Source organism: Oncorhynchus gorbuscha, linkage group LG05 (assembly GCF_021184085.1).
Source record: "Oncorhynchus gorbuscha isolate QuinsamMale2020 ecotype Even-year linkage group LG05, OgorEven_v1.0, whole genome shotgun sequence".
Classification (NCBI taxonomy): domain Eukaryota; kingdom Metazoa; phylum Chordata; class Actinopteri; order Salmoniformes; family Salmonidae; genus Oncorhynchus; species Oncorhynchus gorbuscha.
Window position 1 is genome coordinate 82102841 of NC_060177.1, and position 20358 is coordinate 82123198.

At 40.3% G+C, this 20358-nt stretch overlaps 2 protein-coding genes across 8 annotated transcripts in view; both read right to left on the minus strand.

Annotated features, from left to right (window-relative positions):
* The window catches only part of LOC124036573 (potassium channel subfamily T member 1-like), a 164306-nt gene extending 159179 nt beyond the window's left edge, over nucleotides 1–5127 (minus strand). For all 7 annotated transcript variants that reach the window (XM_046351309.1, XM_046351308.1, XM_046351302.1 and 4 more), the window contains exon 1: nucleotides 4531–5127. In XM_046351309.1, the coding sequence (XP_046207265.1) occupies nucleotides 4531–4561 (31 nt within the window). In that variant the 5' untranslated portion in view covers nucleotides 4562–5127. The remainder of the gene's footprint in view (nucleotides 1–4530) is intronic.
* A 4617-nt stretch (nucleotides 5128–9744) lies between these two features.
* Nucleotides 9745–20358, minus strand: part of LOC124036575 (kelch-like protein 20) — a 49780-nt gene continuing 39166 nt past the window's right edge. The window contains exons 6-8 of the mRNA XM_046351310.1: nucleotides 17740–17951; nucleotides 17358–17464; nucleotides 9745–10522 (exon numbers count right to left, since the gene is read on the minus strand). Of these exons, the coding sequence (XP_046207266.1) occupies nucleotides 10417–10522; nucleotides 17358–17464; nucleotides 17740–17951 (425 nt within the window). The 3' untranslated portion in view covers nucleotides 9745–10416. The remainder of the gene's footprint in view (nucleotides 10523–17357; nucleotides 17465–17739; nucleotides 17952–20358) is intronic.

A 20358-nucleotide genomic window follows, 5' to 3' on the forward strand; every position in this document is an offset into this window, starting at 1 on the left:
TCAAAGGTAAATGATTTATTGAATGTTTTTGCTGGTTTTTGTGAAAATGTTGCCTGCTAATGCTAACGCTAAATGCTAACGCTAAATGCTAAATGCTAGTTTGCTATGGTTGAGAAGCATATTTTTGAAAATCTGAGATGACAGTGTTGTTAACAAAAGGCTAAGCTTGAGAGCTAGCATATTGATTTCATTTAATTTGCGATTTTCATGAATAGTTAACGTTGCGTTATGGTAATGGACTTGAGGCTGTAGTCATGATCCCGGATCCGGGTTGGCTCGACGCAAGAAGTTAAACAGATCAGTCGTCCTGGTCCCCTTGTAGAAAAACAGCCCCAAAGCATGATGTTTCCACCCCCATGCTTCACAGTAGGTATGGTGTTCTTTGGATGCAACTCAGCATTCTTTGTCCTCCAAACACGACGAGTTGAGTTTATACCAAAAAGTTCTATTTTGGTTTCATCTGACCATATGAATTCTCCCAATCTTCTTCTGGATCATCCAAATGCTCTCTAGCAAACTTCAGACGGGCCTGGATATGTACTGGCTTAAGCAGGAGGACACCCTTGGCATTGCCAGATTTGAGTCCCTGGCGGCGTAATGTGTTACTGTTGGTAGGCTTTGTTACTTTGGTCCCAGCTCTCTGCAGGTCATTCACTAGGTCCCCCCATGTGGTTCTGGGATTTTTGCTCACCGTTCTTGTGATCATTTTGAACCCACGGGGTGAGATCTTGCGTGGAGCCCAGATCGAGGGAGATTATCAGTGGTCTTGTATCTCTTCCATTTCCTAATAATTGCTCCCACAGTTGATCTCTTCAAACCAAGCTGTTTACCTATTGCAGATTCAGTCTTCCCAGGCTGGTGCAGGTCTACAATTTTGTTTCTGGTGTCCTTTGACAGCTCTTTGGTCTTGGTGTGTGACTTTTATACTGATAACAAGTTCAAACAGGTGCCATTAATACAGGTAACGAGTGGAGGACAGAGGAGCCTCTTAAAGAATAAGTTACAGGTCTGTGAGAGCTAGAAATCTTGCTTGTTTGTAGGTGACCAAATGCTTATTTTCCACCATAATTTGCAAATAAATTCATAAAAAATCATTCAATGTGATTTTCTGGATTTGTTTTCTAATTTTGTATGTCATAGTTGAAGTGTACCTATGATGAAAATTACAGGCCTCTCTCATCTTTTTAAGTGGGAGAACTTGCACAATAGGTGGCTGACTAATTATTTTTTATATCTACCTCTATCGATCCAGTGTCCCTGCACATTGTAAAAACGGTAGTGGAACTGACACTGTATATAGTGTGCTCCTTACTTTATCGTGTGCTTCTTATTTCAGATTTTTAACTCATGTGTTTTTGTTCTACCTTGCTATACACAGACCGTGCAACAAAAAAAAACACCTCCTCCTCCATGCTTCACAATGGGAAGCACACATGCAGAGATCATCCGTTCAACTTCTCTGCGTCTCACAAAGACAGTGGTTGGAACCAACAATCTCTAATTTGGACACATCAGAAAAAATCAGACAGATTTCCACCGGTCTAATGTCCATTGCTCATGTTTCTTGGCCCAAGCAAGTCTCTTCTTCTTACTGGTGTCCTTTAGTAGTGGTTTATTTGCAGCAATTCAACCATGAAGGCCTGATTCACACAGTCTCTTCTGAACAGTTGATGTTGAGATGTGTCTGTTACTTGAACTATGTGAAGCATTTATTTGGGCTGAAGTCTGAGGTGCAGTTAACTCTAATTAACTTATCCTCTGCAGCAGAGGTAACTCTGGGTATTCCTGCCCTTGAAGAAACTTTGAAAGTTCTTGAAATGTTCCGGATTGACTGACCTTCATGTCTTAAAGTAATGATGGACTGTTGTATCTCTTTGCTAATTTGAGCTGTTCTTGCCATAATATGGACTTGGTATTTTACCAAATAGGGCTATCTTCTGTATACCATCCCTACCATGTCACAACACAACTAATTGACATAAATGCATTAGAAGAAAATAAATTCCACAAATTAACTTTTAACAAGGCACACCTGTTAATTAAAATGCATTCCAGGTGACTACCTCATGAAGCTGGTTGAGAGAATGCCAAGAGTGTGCAAAGCTGTCATCAAGGCAAAGCGTGGCTACTTTGAAGAATCTCAAATATAAAATATATTTTGATTTGTATAACAGTTTATTCATTGAATGAAGTCACAATGTTCATTCTGTTCTGTTCTTTACAAATTAAAGTACATTTAAAAAACAATGTAACAAACCCTAAAACAAGTTGGACCACAATAGTTCATCTTAGCCTGTCATGCAATTGGATTTCAAATGCACTAAATCTGATTAAAACAATGCCATTCACTAATTCTCCTTTCTAAATATGTATTTTCTCCAGATTAGACATCCCAATAAACATGTTTGGAATTATCGCAAAGATACACAGCAGCCTACAATGTTAAAAGTGGAATGGACAACTGACGGCAACAGTGCATTGCCAACTAGCAGAGATGGGACCAAGTCACAATTTTGTAAGTCCTCGAATCCCAGAGCTGACAAGGTAAACATCTGTTGTTCTGTCAAGTCTCAAGTAATGTCCCAAGTTCCACAGCTCAGGCCGAGTCAAGTCCCTCCCTACTTTTGGGGTTTGAGTCCTCAAGTCAATGGTTAAGTGTTTTATGCCAATTTCATTGCAGTTGCAATGCATCTGTGATTTTGGACCCACATGTTTTACAAACTGCACCTCTTATGTCCTCCACTACCACATAGTCTTTGAAACCAAATGCAACCATTTTGGGGACTGATGATGCCCTGATGCACCACAGGTCCCAGAGTGGTGGGGCAAATTGTTTTCCCGGAGGCCTGGAGCTTTCCCTAATCTGGTAACCTAACCAGGTGCAAATCAGGATCATATAGGGTATGACAGTGATTCATTATTAGTTGTAAAAATGTATTTATATGGGAGTGGGACCAGACTAATATTTTAGTCATTTAGCAGACGCTCTTATCCAGAGCAATTTAAAGGAGTAATTAGGGTTAAGTGCCTTGCTCAAGGGCTCACCAACCAATTTTTCACCTGACCAGTTTAGGATTCAAACCATTGACCTTTCAGTTAATGGCCCAACACTCTTAACCACTAGCCTACCTGCCACCAAGATATACAAATATTTTCTAAACAGGTCACATGGTTTTAAAGAAACTCTGGAAAAACTCAGGAGCCCAAACCTTTACACAGACACAACCACTGCAATTGGACAATTTGTTACGTTTTTCAAATAAAATATTGTAATCGGATTACAGATACGTTTGAAAAACGATATGATTATTTTGAGGACAACTTTAACATTCAGAAAGGATGTTTGGGGAAAAAAATATGATATTATTATATGTAATAGAAAGTGATTGGTTTGGGGCGGCAAGTAGCCTATAGGTTAGAGTGTTGGGACAGTAACCAAAAGGTTGCTACATCGAATACCAGAGCTGACAAGGTAAAAATATTTTGTTCTGTCCCTGAACAAGGCAGTTCAATTAACCCTCTGTTCCTAGGCTGTCGTTGTACATAATAATTTGTTCTTAACTGATTTGCCTAGCTAAATAAAGGTTAAATAAATAAAACATTCAAAAAAGAAGTCTACAAAACCAACCAATAAAGTAAAATGTAACATCCACATATGGCCAGCAATGTAAACTTTAACATGGATTTATCCTGCAATAGATGTCATTCAATTGGTAACATACCTTTTTTGTCTTCTTCTAATGCGTCTTAACGGGAAAGTAATCTAACAGTAACAGAATGTAATCAGATTACTTTACCGAGTTTGGGTAATCCAAAAGTTACGTTACTTATTACAATTTTGGACAGATAATTTGTAACTCTAACGGATTACATTTAGAATGTAACCTACCCATCCCTTGCTATAAATAGGCTACATAACATCACCACTTCCTTTACCCTGACCAGAGGGCAAGAGGGGACAGGGCGCATTGGCTGTAGTTGTTATCAGTTGCCTATTTGATCAGACTGGGAATTCATCTCGTTTTCTTCTCATACAGTTTAGGTGTAGGCTGCTGCAACATTTATGTGAAGAGTTCTTGCTTGAGTATGTCGGGAGCGATGTGTTATTACGTTTGCTAAATAAATACTGAAGGACAGTGGAGCTGCGCGCGCTTTGCTAGAAGACATGCTTTGTGCCCGGCCTGCGCAACCTCTGATTTCTGTGAATCTGTTTGGTCGAGACACAGAACAGAACGCACAGAACCTCCAGTACTCCAATATAAAGGACAGATAGGCTTACATTGTGCGTGAGGTGACATATCGGGTCTTTAGGGTCGTACAGCTCAAGTCCAAGTTAGGTCACGAGTCATAGATGGTCAGGTCGAAGTCGAGTGACAAGTGTTTTATCTTTTTGCCAAGTCAAGTGTCAAGTCGCAAAATGTGACTCGTACTCGAGTCCAAATTTCTCCCAAATAGGCTACAGATGTTTGGCTCTCGGTCAATTTCACTGCACTCAGCGTTAGCAAAGACTGTTTTCAGTTCAGTCCTTACCTGGCTCTGTCGGTGTCCGCGGTCCCATCATCGTAAACACACGTCTTGTTTAAGATAGAATATCTGCTGCACATTGTCCGTGCAGCCCCGACTGTATCACACTGGTGGTGGATGTCTTCCGATAAAAAAATGAACCCTGGCTTGAAACATTCGTCTTATTCATTGATTACATAAGAGGGGCGGAAAGGGAAGCGACCCCCGCGGATGGCAGTTGAAGAGGGTCCACGACCACGGAAAATGCACCCGGGAGGTATAGAAATTCGAGCATCTTCTGGTCCTCGTGGATACATTATGATTAGTTTACACTAGGCGATCTCCGAAATTATTTCCCTTTTATATTTCGATTTTACCAGACTGCTGTTCTTTTTGAAAGACTACTTGAAGTTGACATTTTCTTTTGCAAAACAGTAACATCAACAGTCTCTAGTTACGTGAATGGATTGGTTAAAAAATATACTGTTTTCTTTGTAAAAATATCAAACCCATTTCAAACCAGTCAAGTGACAGCATCTATGTGATCCCTTCAGGATAGCGTCATCCATGCTTTTTCTACTGTCACACAGCAACTGTCCTCCTCCTCCGTCCCTGTGTAAGGGCTGTGTTGATGGAATGGATGGGATAACACACGTTCTCAGAATCCGACCAAATCTCCTTGTCCACCCATACAACCCAACCATACACACCTCGCCATCTACTGGACAATCTTGCAATTGTGTTTTTGCATCTTCTTCTAAATAGGCGTGTAATAAACAGCAATGAGTAGACTCCGCGCCCTATTATTACAAGCTTTTAAAAGAATACGGCGTTTACGAGTGATGCAGACGCACGTGCCTTACTCCCTAATTTGCAATATCTGTAGATGTGGGTTTTAATTTGAACTCATCATAATTTCTACAGAAAGCTTGCCTGTAGGGAATTATATGACTCACTTGAGAGGTTGTAGGCTTCTGTATATAGTTGGCTTTCGGGGGTTATTGTAGCGAAGTGCACTTTGTCACTCAAGAGTCCTCTGGTGGCGTTTGATGGGATTGCAGCTCTACCTTCGCTGAGATTTAAGTGATGTCTTGTTTGCACTGCAGCTAATTTTGGAATAACACTGACCTAGAATTGTTGTGTTTGTATAACTGTGTTGTATTGGCCTACATGTTGATGTCTGTAAATGTATGCCTGCGTCTCAAAGCTCAATAATCAAACCCTATTTACAAATAGTACAACCGTTTTTGAATTTCAACAATAAATCACAATCATTTATTTCCTTTGGTAAAACATTTAGAAATGAAAACACAAGAAAATAAATGGAAGCCCAACAAATAAACACTTATGTAGGCTAGATGCAAAACACCAGACAATGCTACTAGCCTTTCTCTATGATTCTACATATCTTCAATCTTCCGGTCTTCAGTAACTGGTTGTTTATATATTCCCCTTAAATTGAAGAACATATTCATGTTTTGGGTAGAGAGCAGTCACAGAGATCTGGACAGAGTTGTACAGCCCTTCAGAAAACAGCATAAATGCTCACCAGCTGCTAACGTGAGTTCAAATGCTGGAGGTTTTGTTAATGCTCTGGGGGCAACTGCTTTGCTGCTTCCATTGTCATTACTTCCAAAGCATCTTATCCACTTAGAACTTTCCCAAACATCCAGTCATCGGTGAATTTATCTCCCTTTAAAATCTAATTTTCCCACAGATTTGGTTCTCCCCTGGCTGCAATTGTTATAATCTGGTTGTTTGTTTTCTTTGCCTTTGCAAGAGTTTTGTAAGTTATAAAGCGTAGTGAATGTTGGAACTTCTGATTGCTCTGACATTTAGGGGATGACACAAAGGTTGGTACACACGCACACTGTTAATTGACATTAATAAGTGCTACTACAACAGGCAACTGCACTACCGGTCAACAGTTTTAGAACACCTACTCATTCACATATTGAATCATGTAGTAAACCAAAAAGTGTTAAACAAATCAAAACATATTTTATATTTGAGATTCTTCAAAGTAGCCACCCTTTGCCTTTATGACAGCTTTGCACACTCTTGGCATTCTCTCAACCAGTTTCATGAGGTAGTCACCTGGAATGCATTTCAATTAACAGGTGTGCCTTGTTAAAATTTAATTTGTGGAATTTCTGTCCTTCTTAATGCATTTGAGCCAATCAGTTGTGTTGTGACATGGTATGGGGGTATACAGAAGATAGTCCTATTTTGGTAAAAGACCAAGTCCATTTTATGACAAGAACAGCTCAAATAAGCAAAGAGAAATGACAGTCCATCATTAATTTAAGAAATGAAGGTCAGTCAATGTGGAACATTTCAAGAACTTTCAAAGTTTCAAAGTTTTCAAAGTTTGTTCAAGTGCAGTTGCAAAAACCATCAAGTGCTATGGCTCTCATGAGGACCGCCACAGGAAAGGAAGAACCAGAGTTACCTTTGCTGCAGAGGATAAATTCATTAGTTACTAGCCTCAGAAATTGCCGCCCAAATAAATGCTTCACGAAGTTCAAGTAACAGACACATCTCAACATACAGTGGGACAAAAAAGTATTCAGGGCATACTGGCGGCTCTGGAGGCTCAGGACAGATGGGAGACTGTGGCGGCTCAGGACAGACGGGAGACTCTGGCGGCTCAGGACAGACGGGAGACTCTGGCAGCTCAGGACAGACGGGAGACTCTGGCGGCTCAGGACAGATGGGAGACTCTGGCGGTTCAGGACAGACGGGAGACTCTGGCGGCTCAGGACAGACGGGAGACTCTGGCGGCTCAGGACAGACGGGAGACTCTGGCGGCTCAGGACAGACGTGAGACTCTGGCGTCTCAGGACAGACGGGAGACTCTGACAGCACTGGACAGGTGGGAGCACCTGTAGGAAGAAGACGGAGAGACAACCTGGTGTGGGGGGCTGCCACCGGAGGGCTGGTGCGAGGAGTTGGCACCGGATAGACCGGACCGTGCAGGCGCACTGGAGCTCATGACCACCGAGCCTGCCCAACCTTACCTGGTTGAATGCTCCCCGTAGCCAAGCCAGTGCGGCGAGGTGGAATAGCCCGCACTGGGCTGTGCTGGCGAACCGGGAACACAATGCGTAAGGCTGGTGCCATGTACGCCGGAGACCAGATGCGTAGAGCCGGCTTCATGGCACCTGGCTCAATGCCCACTCTAGCCCGGCTGATGCGAGGAGTTGGAATGTACCGCACCGGGCTATGCACAAGCACCGGGGACACCGTGCGCTCCACCGCATAACACGGTGCCTGCCCGGTCCCTCTCGCTCTCCGGTAAGAACGGGGAGTTGACCCAGGTCTCCTACATGACTTAGCCACACTGCTCCAGAGAATCCCAGGCGGGCTCCGGCACTCTCCCTGGGTCGACCGACCACCCGTCTATCTCCTCCCAAGTAGTGACATAGTCCAGATCTCGCTCCCATTTCCAGGAGTCCTGCGATCGCTGCTGCTGCCCGTTACCACACTGCTTGGTCCTTTTGTGGTGGGTGTTTCTGTAACGGATTTCCTCCTCTTTGTCTGTGGAGGAGTAAGGATTGGACCAAAGCGCAGCGTGGTAAGTGTTCATGATGACTTTAATGAAAGAAAGCACTGAAAACTGACTCAAAACAATAAATGATGACGTGAATTTACAAAACCCGAAACAGTACTGTCTGGCCCAAACACTCACACGGAAACAAACACCCACAATTCAAAAGTGAAACCCAGGCTACCTAAGTATGATTCTCAATTAGGGACAACGATTGACAGCTGCCTCTGATTGAGAACCATACTAGGCCGAACTCAAAACCCCAACATAGAAAAACACACATAGACTGCCCACCCAAGTCACGCCCTGACTATACTAAAACAAAGACAAAACAAAGGAACTAAGGTCAGAACGTGACAACAAGGACATTTCAACATGTAAATGACATTGGTGGACATGCAAGTAATCAGGCCCTTGATCTTAAATCTTTGTCCTGTGTGTATATCAGTTGTATGTCAAGCTGCATTGAGCACATTGGCCACATTTGTAAATACCCTCCTTCAAACTTGTCCAAAAAGTTTCCCCTTTCCTCTGGTAGGTAATCAGAATTAACCACAATATCTCTCAAGTTCGGAGGTCTTATAAAAAACATACGTGGGGGATATATAAAAATGTGTTTCAATTGTGGGTCAGTATCAATAATGTACCAGTGATTCCTGATAATGCCCATAAATGCCTTCCCCAATGGTGAGTATTGGGTAAAGCATGATGGGACATGTTCTGATTATTCTTTTACTCTTGGTTTTAGGCTTTCCAACTGTGTTAGTCTTTCAAAACAACCATTGGCATGTTTTACCCAATTGTCTTTGTACCCCCTAGCATAGCTCCTGGTATATGTCTGTTAAGTTTATGTGGGGTCAATCAAGGAAGATATCCTCTTCTGCAAACCACTGGAAACCAGGACAACAGGACAGGATATTGGCAGCTTTGTGACATCAAATGGACTTTGGTGGTTAAGATGTGTTGGTATCTGTACTGGTGCAAAAACCATGACAGGGAGACATAGTGGAGTGGTAACGCACTTTCAAGCAGTTGCTCCAAACGCCACTTGGTACACTGCAGCATCCACTGAGAGGCTCTTGCTGCCAAAGGAATGCCTGACAACTGGAAAGATGCCATCATGTGCAAATTGATTTTGTCCCCCCACATCAAACGCAATCACACGCAGGTTGAAATATCAAAACAAACTCTAAACCAATTATATTAATTAGGGGACATGTCAAAAAGCATTAAACATATATGGCAATTTATAATATAATAATAATATATGCCATTTAGCAGACGCTTTTATCCAAAGCGACTTACAGTCATGTGTGCATACATTCTACGTATGGGTGGTCCCGGGGATCGAACCCACTACCCTGGCGTTACAAGCGCCATGCTCTACCAACTGAGCTACAGAAGGACCACTAGCTTGCAGGTGCTAGCTAATTTGTCCTATTTAGCTAGCTTGCTGTTGCTAGCTAATTTCTCCTTGGATATACACATTGAGTTATTATTTTACCTGAAATGCACAAGGTCCTTTACTCCGACAATTAATCCACACATAAAGCAGTCAACCAAACCGTTTCTAGTCATCTCTCCTCCTTCCAGGCTTTTCTTCTTTGGACTTTATATGGTGATTGGCATCTAACTTTCATAATAAGGTGTATTACCACAAATGACCGACAGACCTCAGTTCATCTTTCAATCACCCATGTGGGTATAACCAATGAGGAGATGGCACATGTGTATATGCTTCTATAAACCAATGAGAAGATGGGAGAGGCAGGACTTGCACCACATTCAGCGACTCAAATAGAACTGACTTCTATTTTAGCGCTTTCCAATGCAGACGCTTGTTGGCGTGCACGAGCAGTGTTGGTGCAATGATTGAATAGCATGCACTCTATGTGTAAATGTATTTTTGCGACGTGAGTGGTGTGGTCAGCATGTAAGGCATAACATTTCTTAAAGAATCAATGCATCATTAATAATAATGACAATTGAACAGGTAAAGAGGTATGCTTAGATAACCTATGCATAAAAAATATAATTTATTTTATTATTTTTTTTTTTCCATAGAATTGGGCATAATGATTATGGCTCTAGATTGCAGGTATAAGCTATTTTAGGTGTTTAAAAAATTATACATTTTCCAACCTGGACAACGCCCCCTCTAAAATAATGGGTGCTTGACACTCCTGGTCCATAGTTTCATTTCTTAGGAAAGACTTCTGGGTTAAATAAAAGTTAAATAAATAGCCATACATGTTTACATACTATACGGGGAATTACAGTGCTATTTCAACATGGACATACACAGTATACAAATCTATATCATAAATCCATATGCTGTTCTCCATCACCATTATAATCTCTAGTTACAGGCTGTAACTGTGTTTGATCTTGGTCTTGGATCTTGGATGCTTGGTCTTCAACATGGCAATGTGGCCTCCGGGATGCTTGGTCTTCATGCTCCCAATGTGTCTGCAAACAGATCACGGAGAAGAACATATTATTTTCTGAAATTAATACCCACAGAAACCCAAATAAATTTTATTGGACTAAATACCTAAAAAATACATGAGAGTCATCTCTTTCATAAGAACTCAGCTGACGATGAGCCTAAGACGAGACTGTGAGAGTAGACTAGCACCACATTCTTTCACGCCAGTTCCAGTGCACAACTACAAAAACATTTGGAGTAGTTGATGATTTGGGTAAATTGTGGTCACAACGGTGCATGTTAACAGCGACAGGAACCCCAATCAAACAATGGTCTGGAAATAGAGGCATTATTAGAAGCATGTCAGTTACCCAGTAAATTAACCGTGGTGAAATGTGAAGCTCATTCTAGTTGTATAGATAAAATCTCCATAGGTAATCGTAAAGCAGACGAAATGGCTAAGGCTGCTGCCTTGGTGAGAGAAAGTGTTAGAGAACCACATGTAAATATTGAGGATTCCTTCCAATGAGAAATTGACTAAATTTGCCACAGGAAAACGTATTTTGGGTTGAAGATTCTAGGAGAAATGCCAGGGGAATGGATTCTAAAAGGTAGCACATTTAAATTATATGGCCAAACCCTCCTTGCAAACTCAGAAGGCTTAGTTTTCTTTTGTTTTTTTAAATCATGAGACATTTTATGTGGTTTTATTTTTAAATAAATTAACATTTGATGTTGTCTTATTCTGGAATGGAATTCTAGAATAGATGAAAGGGCGAAGGGATCACAAATAATTAGTATAGGAGTTACCTAACCTAAAATGAACTGGGATCACAAAGAATTCGTATAGGAGTTACCTAACCTAAAATGAACTGGGATCACAAATAATTAGTATAGGAGTTACCTAACCTAAAATGAACTGGGATCACAAAGAATTAGTATAGGAGTTACCTAACCTAAAATGAACTGGGATCACAAAGAATTAGTATAGGAGTTACCTAACCTAAAATGAACTGGGATCACAAAGAATTAGTATAGGAGTTACCTAACCTAAAATGAACTGGGGTCACAAATAATTAGTATAGGAGTTACCTAACCTAAAATGAACTGGGATCACAAAGAATTAGTATAGTAGTTACCTAACCTAAAATGAACTGGGGTCACAAAGAATTAGTATAGGAGTTACCTAACCTAAAATGAACTGGGGTCACAAAGAATTAGTATAGGAGTTACCTAACCTAAAATGAACTGGGATCACAAAGAATTAGTATAGGAGTTACCTAACCTAAAATGAACTGGGATCACAAAGAATTAGTATAGGAGTTACCTAACCTAAAATGAACTGGGATCACAAAGAATTAGTATAGGAGTTACCTAACCTAAAATGAACTGGGATCACAAAGAATTAGTATAGGAGTTACCTAACCTAAAATGAACTGGGGTCACAAAGAATTAGTATAGGAGTTACCTAACCTAAAATGAACTGGGGTCACAAAGAATTAGTATAGGAGTTACCTAACCTAAAATGAACTGGGATCACAAAGAATTAGTATAGGAGTTACCTAACCTAAAATGAACTGGGATCACAAAGAATTAGTATAGGAGTTACCTAACCTAAAATGAACTGGGGTCACAAAGAATTAGTATAGGAGTTACCTAACCTAAAATGAACTGGGATCACAAAGAATTAGTATAGGAGTTACCTAACCTAAAATGAACTGGGGTCACAAAGAATTAGTATAGGAGTTACCTAACCTAAAATGAACTGGGGTCACAAAGAATTAGTATAGGAGTTACCTAACCTAAAATGAACTGGGATCACAAATAATTAGTATAGGAGTTACCTAACCTAAAATGAACTGGGATCACAAAGAATTAGTATAGGAGTTACCTAACCTAAAATTAACTGGGATCACAAAGAATTAGTATAGGAGTTACCTAACCTAAAATGAACTGGGGTCACAAAGAATTAGTATAGGAGTTACCTAACCTAAAATGAACTGGGGTCACACAGAATTAGTATAGGAGTTACCTAACCTAAAATGAACTGGGATCACAAAGAATTAGTATAGGAGTTACCTAACCTAAAATGAACTGGGATCACAAAGAATTAGTATAGGAGTTACCTAACCTAAAATGAACTGGGATCACAAAGAATTAGTATAGGAGTTACCTAACCTAAAATGAACTGGGGTCACAAAGAATTAGTATAGGAGTTACCTAACCTAAAATGAACTGGGATCACAAAGAATTAGTATATGAGTTACCTAACCTAAAATGAACTGGGGTCACAAAGAATTAGTATAGGAGTTACCTAACCTAAAATGAACTGGGATCACGAGGAATTGGTATAGGGGTTACCTAACCTAAAATGAACTGGGATCATAAAGAATTAGTATAGGAGTTACCTAACCTAAAATGAACTGGGGTCACAAAGAATTAGTATAGGAGTTACCTAACCTAAAATGAACTGGGATCACAAAGAATTAGTATATGAGTTACCTAACCTAAAATGAACTGGGGTCACAAAGAATTAGTATAGGAGTTACCTAACCTAAAATGAACTGGGATCACGAGCAATTGGTATAGGGGTTACCTAACCTAAAATGAACTTTACATTATTTTATGTGGTGTGGTGGTTATGGAGAATCATGGGAAAAGGAGACCAGTGAATCGTTAGACTCGGTGGAGAGATACTGTTGCCGTGTTGTGTGAGTTATTAGATGGGATCTTTTCAATTCAGTTAAATTGGGTATGCAAGAGAATGGAAATTATTTGAAGAGGTATTTAAATGGTTTCCAAAGGACAGGGAATGAAAAGGAGAGGAAACATTGTAATGGTGTCGAAAGCCCTGAATACGAAAAAATCCTAATGAGGAATGATCAACCTCATTATGAATTAATGGAACAGGGGAATTTAATTATAAAATTCATGAGAAACACCATTCTCTATCCAAATTGTGCCATTACATTAGGTGAATAATATTATTTCCGTAGGGACTTATAAGAGTTGTAATTCTAAGTTGATTCATTTTTAAATGAGTTTATTTTGATTTAACAGGTTTTTGAATCACGTGTTTGGAAAGGGAAAATCACCAGTTCCCTGAGTTCCTGGTCTTTGTGGTACTTATACAGTGGTACTGTGTTCAGTCTGCTTATAGAAAGGAACATATATGTTAATAAGGGATGACAGTTACTTCAGATGGATTGTGATATATGTATGGCTGATTTCATGTTGTGTTTTTGTTTTGATACAAATTTCACCAGATTAGGGTCCTGGGGTGGGAATTCTGCGAGGGGTTAGGGTGCTAACTTCATTATCTGGTAACTCTTCCGAGAGGTCGCCAGTAGAATAAGAAAATGGTTTTACCAGTAGCAGTACGTTATGCTTTTTGACATTTGTCTTAGTGATGTTAGTAAGAAAAGGTTAATGTAATAATTTCTCATAAAGACCATGTTTGTCTGAATCATTTTGAAGGAATAATTTGACCACAGGCAGTGTGTGTAAACCTCAAAACCCTCCCTAACTGGCGGAAGAAAGAGCGACAAAGGCATGCAATGAGAGACAGTGACTTTTGCCACTGATGTCTGAGACATTATTTATTTGGCCTCTAAGTGTCATCCTGAAGGGAGGTGGTTTGGTAGGGAATCACTGGATGATAACTTGGGACAAACATGACTGTTTTTTTTGTTCTCTTTTGTTTTACCCTGTATTCAGAATGTTTATGTTACATCACATCAATGAGTGGTGCTAAGTTATTAACCTCTCTGGGATATTTTCCCTGGCCAAAAGCCAAATAAATTACTATACAAATCAAACTTTCATTAAATCACACATGCAAGATAGCAAATTAAAGCTACACTTGCTGTGAATCCAGCCAACATTGCTGTGAATCCAGGGTTTCAGGACACCTGTGACTCTGGGATATTTTCCCTGGCCAAAAGCCAAATAAATTACTATACAAATCAAACTTTCATTAAATCACACATGCAAGATAGCAAATTAAAGCTACACTTGCTGTGAATCCAGCCAACATTGCTGTGAATCCAGGGTTTCGCCTGTTAAATAAGTTCTGTTATACTCACAGACATGATTCAAACAGTTTTAGAGCAGTTTAAGAACAGTTTTCTATCCAGATCTACTAATAATATCTTATCTTCTGGGGATGAGTAGCAGGCAGTTGAATTTGGGCATGCATTTCATCCAGATGTGAAAATACTGCCCCCTGTCACCAAGAAGTTAATTAAACATACACTTTGTTTCTCTTTTCTTTTCAAGTCAATATCTCTTAAGGTTTGGTGGAACATGAGGGTGGTCATGGTTCCAGAGGAGGGAATGATGTATATTAACTAACTGATTTGAGAATGTGTTAATATGTTTATAACTGTAGAAAATGCATTAGGAGTATAGTGTGTTATGGGATAGATGTAATGATAGAGGAGTATCATTCCCAGAGACTGTATATTGTTACAGGAGATAGCTCATAGGAGAGGGAGGACAGCTAACTGTACACAATATGGGGATTTAGTTGAACGTTACACATACCTAGATCATGGTGAGAGTAGAAGAGATAGTGGTGGCATTTCAGACACTATGGTAAACTTTCAGGACACCTGTGACTCAGAGTTTTGTTAGGTTGGATATTATTCCCAACTCATTCATGTTTCTCCAATATTTAACAGCCGGCGAACATTTGAAAGATTACATGCAGGAGGTATTCTCATGGCAGGCGCTGTAGGGACAGTAACTGAAGGAGCTGTAGGGACAGTAACTGAAGGAGCTGTAGGGACAGTAACTGAAGGAGCTGTAGGGACAGAAACTGAAGGAGCTGTAGGGACAGAAACTGAAGGAGCTGTAGGGACAGTAACTGAAGGAGCTGTATGGACAGTAACTGAAGGAGCTGTTGGGACAGTAACTGAAGGAGCTGTTGGGACAGTAACTGAAGGAGCTGTTGGGACAGTAACTGAAGGAGCTGTAGGGACAGTAACTGATGGAACTGTAGGGACAGTAACTGATGGAGCTGTAGGGACAGTAACTGAAGGAGCTGTAGGGACAGTAACTGAAGGAGCTGTATGGACAGTAACTGATGGAGCTGTAGGGACAGTAACTGAAGGAGCAGTACAAGTAGCGAAGGATGCTATATTGATAGCATGGAATTGGACTACTGAGCAAATGAGGGGTGTTGTGAGACTATAGTCATGGGCCATGTTGGATGTAGCAGTGGTTACTTTAGTAGCATTGTTAGGATATCAGTTTATGAGGACGCATGCCACATGGATTGGTAACTGGGGGACAGGCGATGCGGTTATTCAAATGTCACAGCATATGTTGTCAGGAATTGATCCATGTGTTGCAGTGTGTATATCCTCAGGTGAAAGCAGAGATATAACCAAGCAGAGATATAATCACGTGAAGTGAGGTCCACCATGACAGACGAAGTGGAGAGAGAGAGAGAGAGACTAGATTCCATCGTAAGACATACAGATGGGTTGGGTCTGGGTGCTACTATAAACATCATAGTTGGATCACTGGTTAGCTGCTTTACTGGTTAATACATCATATGATAGAGGATAGAGGGGTAATTGTACTCTGAACAAAATGTTGAAGGCATTGATGTGAAAGCATGTACAGTGCTGAGTTACCTCAAGAGGATGTAATGTGGATTAGGGATAAGCACTTGCATATCAGATGATGTTCCTATCAGGTGAAATGGAGGAGATGGGGAACAAAGTGAAAATGACATGACTTGGGAACACCTCTCGGAACCTGGGGCCTAAAGAGGAAGACTGGGCGAAAGCATGAGGAAGTTTTTTTGAGCTTTCAATTTTGTGGAACCAAGCAGGAATGTATCCGGGAGGCATAGGTGAAGAGAGAGTGGGAATTGTCATGGTCTCAGACTTTGGTTTTCATGCATATATAATTATGCATAGCTTATCACATTGTTAATACTGTTATGTTTTATGTTATTTGTTGCTTTCCAAGTCTTGTGCTATTACTTTCTTAGGAACCAGAAGGGGGAAGTGGAGAAACTAAAAGATGCTCCATCTGACATAGAACGAGACCACAGATTCAGCTGGATTGACATTTTGTTGTGTGATGGTAGAAGGAACTAAAACTGTGTGATCATAGTACAGAGGCCATAAGTCTCTGAATTTGTAAACCTTGCAGTGAATGTTTGTTCATTGTTTGTTCAATTTGTTAGTTTGTTTACTTCATGTTTTATAATCATTTGTTAGTTTTTAAAAATGTATGTTTTATTATCATTGTTTATAATGTATTAGTGTAAGTCGCTCTGGATAAGAGCGTCTGCTAAATGACTTAAATGTAATGTAATGTAAATTCAAAGTATATATACATTTAACATTAGGGTGCTATTGTTCAAGAGGAGGGACTGTTGGATTCGACATTTTGCACATTGAGATACTAAATAAATGATAGAGAAGATGCGTATAATATGAGTAGGGAAGGAGACCGGGTTTTATGTCCGAAGTTAATGGTTCTTTGTAGAAAGACAGATGGCTCTGGAATGTGAAGTGTGGACGGGAGGAGAGCAACGTGTTGATATAGGGGAGACAGATGGACATCTGTGGATTAGGTGAAGGAGGGGTTGAGGTCAGGTTGTGAAGTCAGATCCCTTGAAGGGAGTAATACGGGTTTAGTATCCTGTTACTATTATCCTGTAGAACCATAACATGTAAAGATTGGAGAGAAGGGGGAGTCTTAAGTGGGATATACACTGTATATATCTGTGATTGGAGAAATGTTGGGTTGTCTGAATTACAGCTCTACAGAACCTTTGGGAAGAATTCAACTTGGTTTAAGCTTCTCTAATGTCCGTGAGTTATTTACTCTGAAAAATAAGAACCTAACACATACCTCCATGTATTTGAGTCATGGTTGTAGACTTCTATTGTTTTCAGATTGGTGATGCCATCAGATCCTCCCACAGCCAACAACGACCCATTGAACACCACCAGAGACATCTGAAAGATGGGGACAGGAGAGGAGTGACTGTGACAGAGCTGTTATGAAAGGTTGACTCTGCAAGATGATATCATAAAAACAATGGACATCTTCCTACATGCAGACATCGACATTAAAAGTAACCATATCTGACTAGAGTTGCATTACTTGCTCTTCGAAAGGCTGTGTGCTATCAGCCAATTATGTCAGGCTCTGGAGATTTGGTTGATGTTGATGTGGGAAGTGATCTGACCAATAGGGTGGCCAGAAAGGGTGTACGTGACCAATCACTTGCTTTGTTTCTCTTGCATCTCATGTGTTTGACGGGGGTCCAACTCAGAGTGTCTGGATCAAACTTCTCTGCAGCGCTGAGCTCCAGGTTGAGTTCATCTCTTCCTCCGGCCACGAACAGACGTCCCAGGTACACACAGCAGCCCGCGTTCTCTCTAGGAGTCATCATGGGGGTGCACGCATACCACATCCCATCCAAGGGATTGAATCGCTCCACTGGGGATCACAGAACACAGAAAGGTCACAAACAGACTCAGGTCACACACAGATACAGAAAACCAAATACACAGACAGGCTGTGAAACAAACATACTGTAGAATTACATAATTTACTCACATCACAAAACAGACACAGACTACGGAACAGAAGGTCCACGAAACAAACACAGACTATGGAACAGAAGGTCCACAAAACAAACACAGACTACAGAACAGAAGATCCATAAAACAGACACAGACTACGGAACAGAAGGTCCACGAAACAAACACAGACTATGGAACAGAAGGTCCACAAAACAAACACAGACTACAGAACAGAAGATCCATAAAACAGACACAGACTACGGAACAGAAGATCCATAAAACAATCACAGACTACGGAACAGAAGGTCCACAAAACAACCACAGACTACGGAACAGAAGATCCATAAAACAACCACAGACTACGGAACAGAAGATCCATAAAACAACCACAGACTACGGAACAGAAGATCCACAAAACAAACACAGACTACAGAACAGAAGATTCATAAAAGAACCACAGACTACGGAACAGAAGATCCATAAAACAACCACAGACTACGGAACAGAAGGTCCACAAAACAAACACAGACTACAGAACAGAAGATCCATAAAACAGACACAGACTACGGAACAGAAGATCCATAAAACAACCACAGACTACGGAACAGAAGATCCATAAAACAACCACAGACTACGGAACAGAAGATCCACAAAACAAACACAGACTACAGAACAGAAGATTCATAAAAGAACCACAGACTACGGAACAGAAGATCCATAAAACAACCACAGACTACGGAACAGAAGGTCCACAAAACAAACACAGACTACAGAACAGAAGATCCATAAAACAGACAGACTACGGAACAGAAGATCCATAAAACAACCACAGACTACGGAACAGAAGATCCATAAAACAACCACAGACTACGGAACAGAAGATCCATAAAACAACCACAGACTACGGAACAGAAGATCCATAAAACAACCACAGACTACAGAACAGAAGATCCATAAAACAACCACAGACTACGGAACAGAAGATCCATAAAACAACCACAGATTACGGAACAGAAGATCCATAAAACAACCACAGACTACGGAACAGAAGATCCATAAAACAACCACAGACTACGGAACAGAAGATCCATAAAACAACCACAGACTACAGAACAGAAGATCCATAAAACAACCACAGACTACGGAACAGAAGATTCCCGAAACAAACACAGACTACGGAACAGAAGATTCCCGAAACAGACGCAGTCCATGGAACAGACAGACTACAGAAGAGAAGGTCCATGAGACAGATAGACCACAAAACAGACAGATCATGAAACAGAATATGGAATAGACACAGGGTCATGAGGTCATTCAGGGGGGAAATACAGAGAAGGCACCAATCATATCGTCACAACAACACAATTATATTGTTGTGGTTTTCTACATCTGATTCTGGTAATCTCACTGAAATATAATTGGCATATTTAACTAGGCAAGTCAGTTAAGAACAAAATCTTATTTTAAATGACTGCCTAGAAACAGTGGGTTAACTGCCTAGGAACTGATAAGGGGCAGAACGACAGATTTGTACATTGTCAGCTCGGGGATTCGAAATTTCAACCTTTGGGTTACTAGTCCAACGCTCTAACCACTAGGGTACCCTGTCGCCCCGTATATTACACTTACAGAATTTCCACATGGGCGAGGATATTGGAAATTTTATAAAAGCCTACTTGACTTTTTTTTGGCATAACATAGGTACAGAAGATCCCCTTATTGTACGGGGATCTTTTAAATGTGCCTTTAGAGGCTATGCAATTCAGTACTCATCTATAAAACAAAAGCAATTTAGATCAAAAGAGTCCATATTGACAAAGGAAATTGATGGACTAACTGTACAGATAGACAGCAATAAAAACTGTACTATAGAGGCACATAATTAGTTAGAGGAAAAACAATAATAAATGGAGGAACTTATTCAAGAAAGATCCGTTGGAATATATTATAAAAATAATACAAACTGGATGGAATATGAGGAGAAATGCACCAAATTATTTTTCAATCTTCAAAATAGAAACGCTACCAAAACAAATGTATTGAAACTTGTTAAAAATGATGGAGTCACGAATGATTCACCGAATTATATTTTGAAAGAGTAAGTAAAATACTTTAAGAATATGTCTCCTCCATCTCCACTAACCAAAGCCAATTGTGTGGATTTTTTTACTATTAACAATGTAAAATTAACATCTGTACAGAAAGACTCATGTGAAGGCCAAATTACAAAGGAGGGACTTCTTGATGCAATTAAAGCCTTTAAGGCTGGGAAAACTCCAGGGCTGGATGGCATTTTTGATATACTCAGAGAATCAGTATTA